Source organism: Octopus bimaculoides, chromosome 7, assembly GCF_001194135.2.
Source record: "Octopus bimaculoides isolate UCB-OBI-ISO-001 chromosome 7, ASM119413v2, whole genome shotgun sequence".
Lineage (NCBI taxonomy): Eukaryota > Metazoa > Mollusca > Cephalopoda > Octopoda > Octopodidae > Octopus > Octopus bimaculoides.
In genome coordinates this window covers 64,503,867-64,510,041 of record NC_068987.1, presented here as the reverse complement: position 1 = coordinate 64,510,041, position 6,175 = coordinate 64,503,867, and the positions used below count along the sequence as shown (strand labels likewise).

General features: G+C 38.9%; 1 protein-coding gene across 1 annotated transcript in view; it reads left to right on the top strand.

Annotated features, from left to right (window-relative positions):
* The window catches only part of LOC106870467 (transcription factor mef2A), a 62,171-nt gene extending 56,332 nt beyond the window's left edge, over positions 1-5,839 (top strand). Inside the window, exons 2-3 of the mRNA XM_052969724.1 lie at positions 1,676-2,215; positions 3,450-5,839. Of these exons, the coding sequence (XP_052825684.1) occupies positions 1,676-2,215; positions 3,450-5,026 (2,117 nt within the window). The 3' untranslated portion in view covers positions 5,027-5,839. The remainder of the gene's footprint in view (positions 1-1,675; positions 2,216-3,449) is intronic.
* Positions 5,840-6,175: the final 336 nt, after the last annotated feature.

Below are 6,175 nucleotides of genomic sequence, written 5' to 3'. Positions count from 1 at the left end.
ATATATATATATTAGTTCGATAATAAACACGTGGTCCCTTTACAGCGAGTTCCTTTTTTGTTATGTCTTTCTATCATACTTTAACCTCTCATCACCTGACATAAAGGCGCCTTCCACAATACTACTCCTCCCTGAGTCGAGGGTTTTTTCTTGTGAGTTACTTGATAACCTCACTTGTGTCGGTACCACATAAAAAAAAAGCATCCAGTATATTCTGTAAAGTGGTTCACGTTAGGAACAGTAGCTAGCCGTAGATGCCATGCCAAATAAGACACTGGTACCTGATGCAGTCTTCTGGCTCAAAAGCTCCTGTCGAACCATCCAGCTCATGCTAGTTAGGAGAACAGACTTATATACAATGATGTGTACATATATCTTGGGCATGTTGCTTCATACTCGATCATAAAACAGCATTCGCTGCGGGATTGTCTTTCGGAGAACAATTTTTTTTATATACTTTGTAAAAACGCACTAAGTTTCAAGCAACAAAAGTTACTGTTGTTTCTGTGTAATATCTCGGACATCTGGAGCCAGACATGTACAAACCAAAACATTTGTAGGTGTGTGTTGCGCACCCATACGCACGCGCGCACTCCTCTCTCTCTGTGTCTCTCTGTGTCTCTCTCTGTCTCTGTCTCTGTCTCTGTCTCTCTCTCTTTCACACATACACATACACACACACACACACAAATATATTGAATAGCTTTTTTTATTAATGGTTTTTCATATTTTAGAAGGTATTCATTATACTTTTTTTGACATAATAAGGTTCCTAAGTCCGTTATCAACGTTTTTAAATCTTCATTTTGGTGTATGCTACTGCCTATCTATGGTAGACTGATGGGATTACTATAGATTACTATACGACTGATGGGATTACTATAGACATCACCACTTGAATTAGAATTTTCATAGGTTGATTTATATCATTCACCTGTAATTTTGTTTGCAACTGTCATCTGAATAATTTAGCATTTCGTTGTGTGTCGGATATAAGACTCGATTGGATTTTCCTCAATCGTCTCCAGGGACCATATTCTATGTGTGCCATCGCGAAAGCAATTGAATACACTCACATTCACAAAGTTACAAAGCGCATGCGCACGCACGTAAACACACACATACACACACACAAATACATGCACGCGCACGCACATTCACATATACATGTGGCATATGTAAATGTATTTGTGTGTCTGTGTAAGATATATACATATATGTATGTATGTGAAAGTGCATAGTCTAGTGGTTGACTTCACTATCGTGAGTTCTACCTCTGGATCTGGCAGCTCATTGCACCCTTGGGCAAGGTATACCATCTCCATTGGTCCAGTCTACTCAGTCGAAAATGGATACCACTCAACTGCCGACGCAGCCTTCTGCCCTTCTCCCAAGTAGCAGATATTGAATGTTCTGCTGAGCCAAGCATGAGGTGGCTGAAAGGCTGTCTGTATCTACTTGTGACTATACAGGCATCTAAAACAATTAGTAAAAGCGTGGTACAAGCTAGTATTTCACACTCGCTTGTGAGTGACGGCTAAACCTTTTTTTTATGTCTTTCCAGTTTACCTATTTGTGTGTGTGTGTGTGTGTGTGTGTAAACTTTTGACTTGTAAAATTTGACTTGCAATGTATTTAAAAAATTGTTAATCGTCACCATTTTTCTCCCTCACAGGGCGAAAATGGAAAGAAATGAAGCAAGAACAGAGAGATCCATTCTTGAAAGAAGCCGAACGGCTCCGTCTCCTGCACATGAAAGAACACCCGGATTACAAATATCGACCGAGACGGAGAAAAAACCCCAAACGGAATATAAAACGACCTGGGGGCTCAAATGGCGGATCTGGTTCCAACAATAGTCCAAGACCTGGTGCCAACAGCCATCACCACCAAAACAGTAGTAATAGCAATAGTAATAATAGTCATGGTACTGGTTCTGCTGTGGGTAGCAACTCCGGAATGTCTTCGAACAGCACATCATCTCTTATGATGCAGACTCAGTGTTCTCGAAGTAATCGTGGAATGAACAGCATCACGGCAAGCGCCCCGATACTGTCCAATTTGCTGAACACACCAGATTCCTCACCTTGCTCCACTCCGCCAAACGAAGGCCTAGAAAAATGCCGTGCTCTGGGTGAGAAAGGCGTCGTGTACGACCGCACCTCCAGTAGCGGTGTATTGACCCCTGAGATGTCGCCACACAACAATTCCGATGGTAGGTGTCTGTTATGATTTTCCTGTAGTGGTAACTGTTTGTGTAAAGATATAACATATTTTATTATACTTGCATCAAATTATCTAATTACAAATATCTATGAAGTGAGGAAATAATATTAGATCAGTGACTAATATTATTTTAATCTTTTCGGTAAGTAAAACACGAAGTAGATATTTGAAAAGTTACCCGAGGAGACGCGTCTGCACCCCATAGTGCATCACAGTTGATTGTACAGCATCTCACCTGTAAGGTACGGGTACGATGTCTCATGAATTTCATTTTCTGTCTCTCATCTGATATATATATATATATATATATATGTGTGTGTGTGTGTGTGTGTGTGTGTGTGTGTGTGTGTGTGTGTGTGTGTGTGTATATATGAGTTATACACTGAGCGAAAGCCAGTAGGTGGTTTCCCATCACGCTAGAAATGGGAGTTAAATCCCCAAAAGCTATTCTTATTTTGGCAACGTGCCAAAATAAGAATAGTTTTTCGTGGTTTAGGATTTAACTCCCATTTCTAGCGTGATGGAAAACCACTCAGTGGGTTTTCGTCAGTGTATGACTTATTTACACACATAGTATAATGATATTTGCAGTCTACGAACGTTTTTACTCACGCTGGCCACTGGTAAAAAATTAATGTTTAATTTTTACCTTATCTTTAAAATTATATATATATATATAAATTCAAAATGAAATTTTACACCGTCTGCCCTCGAGTTTCATGTTATCACTTTGTGATGCACATGGGTCACCTTGATATACAAATATGGTTCAAGACGGTGTTCGTTTCTTATTTAAGATTGTGAGTCAAGTGAAATTTGGTTGCTGTTTCTAAAATATACAGGTGTTCCCCTCGTATGTGTGTTCTAAATATATAAATAAACATTTCACTGAGCATAGAGCGATGTTCAGGAAGGTTACGCATGTTGGACCACTAAACTCTACAATTTTTTTTTCTCTGTCCGTCTTTTAAAATTCTCTCTCCACTTTTCCCCTCTTATCCCTTTCTGTCGAAGAGCGTGTGCTCGAAACATAAAAGGCTTTTCCATTTTTCCCGAATGTCAAACTGATACACCTATTTGTTGTTCCTACACCTATCTTCGTCTTTTGTTTTTCTTTTGATTCCCTTTCGTTTATTGAATGATCAAAGTATTTTTAACATTGAAATGAGAAATGCCACCAACAATTTCATATAAATAACTTCAGTGTATTTTGTTTTTCACAGGTATGTTTAAATTCCCACCGACTGATGATGCTTCTTTTAGACATTTTTATCATAATAACCAGTTTGCTAACAACCCGGCTAACAATAACAGCAACAACAGCAGTGTTGGCAATAATAACAACAACTTGATGGCGAATATAAGTTACAGCGAAATACTTCGAATGCAGTATGGCCAAAATTCAGCCGCTGCTCGCTTTGCTTCCAACGACTGGATATGTTCAGTTCCAACCAGTTTGAGTCTAGATTCACGACCGGGTGACTGCACAATGCTACGAAGTCTCATTACACAGAATCACGGCATAGGTCCTCAGCGACGAAGCCCCTCAGTGGTGACGTCACATAATTCACCAATTAGCAGCATCGGTGGATATAGCAATCAACTGCCACCACCTCCACCTCCTCCACCGCTTGCAACAGTTCAACAACAACAGCAACAGCAACAACATATGCAGCAGCAGCAACAACACCAATTGCATCATCATCATCAACAACAGCAACAGCATTCTCTTCCTCCTCATCTGAATCATTTTAGCAGTAAGCTTCAGCTGCATTCAGCAGAGCAAGACCTTACAAATTTACAGCAACAGAATCACATTCAACAACAACAACAACAGCAACAACAACAGCAGCAGCACCATCTTGTGGCAACTGCAAATCTACACCATCAGTCTCCTCATCCTCAGCAGCAACAGCAGCAGTCGCGGCAGAATGGTCAGCTAAGATCCCAACAAGCTGTGGTAGATGGAAATCAAAGTCTTTTGCAACCTAGCCCGTACAACGCTGTAATGCCGCAAAATTTGATGACGTCACCAATGATGGAACTGCGGCCAAATTCCGCCATGATGAACGGCGTTGCCAACAACGGTGTTGGTCACGTTGCTAATGGAAACGGAATGATGATGAACGCAGTACATGCAACAGAATCCGAACTGGACTCTCTTTATTTGTTTGATCCACCAGACGGTTCTGAATTCGATGAGATTTTAAATAACTGTGATCCGCTGAATGCTTCTACGATCAATGAAGAGGTCGGCGTAGTAGGTGGCGTGCCGAACGTCGCTAATTCAAACATTATGTCCGCCAGTGGACTACCGATGCATCTGTCACAATTGAATTCTTCTTCGATGCCACAGTCACATATGGACGCCAATCGTCAGTATTATCAGTCGATGCTTCCGCCATCGTTAACGTCACCCATGCAGCAGCATCAGCAGCAGCAGCAACAACAACAACAACAGCAGCAGCAACAACTCGCACCACCTCCATACAACAATACTTTAGAAGAGCAGCATCAACATCATCGTCAACAACAACAACAACAGCTTCAACTTCATCAACAACAGCAACAACAGCTAAATCGAAACAATAGCAACAACAATATCGTTAACGCTACTGGCAACTGTACAACTCCTCCAACAACAAATAATAACAACAACAACAATTCGAGCAACAACAACAACATTAACAACACCAATGCTGAATTTTCTAATTTTTACGACGACGGAAATTATGAATTTTCTTGCTATCTTGTCTCGGCTTTTACTGTCAATGAGAACGATGATCTTTTTGCGAGTTAGAGGGATGCTTGAATGACAACGATGACAACGATAGCCCCAACAACAACAACAACAGAACACTACTGATGTTGTAAGTCATTAATAACAACCTAAGTAGTAGCAACAGCACAGTTTAGCGAAACTAAGAAAGAGAAAAAGAGAAAAAAATATCAAAATTAAATAATTATATGGAACTTAGTGATAAATTCACAATGCGAAAATCAACTGAAGAAACTATAGAGATTAAGTTTGTGCGTGCGCATGCGCGCACATATGTGTACTTGTGTGTATGCGTGTATGTATACGTATATATATAGATTTGTAAAGAAGTCAATGTGATGTACATGTGTATATATATTTGCATGTATATAATCAGTCAGTCGATTGAATGGAATGCTTGTAGCCAGTTATTTGTTTTTATATGGGACCAAGTAAAAAACTATAAAAAAAAACAAACAAAATGAATAAATAAAAGTACAAAAATGAAGCAAAAAAAATAATACCAACAAATAGAAAAAAAAATGAAAACAAATAAATATTTGAAACAAATTGGAGTACAGAGAGAGACCCAATAAAAGAATAAATGTGAAAACCAACCAAAACCAGAAATAATGATAGAAAAGAAAACATGAACAAACCAAAGCAAGCAATGCTCATTAAAAATACAGCATTTTAGCATTAGCTTAATCCAGTGCTCATTTCTCGAATGGTTTAATGGCTCATACCGGAAGTACATTAACAGCAGCCATTATGGCCAGAGATTCAAAGAGGTCAAAGAGAATATACTGCACACTCACACATATGTAAAAGAGAAAATAAACAATTTTAATTTTATTATTATAATTATTATCCTTATTATATATATATATATATCTGTACAGAAGTAGACCTATGCTACAAGCTAAATGGTTATACGCCATGGATTTCATCAGATCACGTAGCGGTTGCATATCACAGTCACACACTTAATCACTTCTCCTTCTTTCTTTCTGTGTCATTTTATCACCATCTTTTTTTTTTCTCACTTAAGTATCTTAATTGTTAATTACCTTTGAGAAGCCATATGATCTTATTTCCCCTTCTTATTAGTAAACAAACAAACAAAAAAATATGTATGTATATTCATGGCTGCACACACACACACACACACACACACACACACACACACAC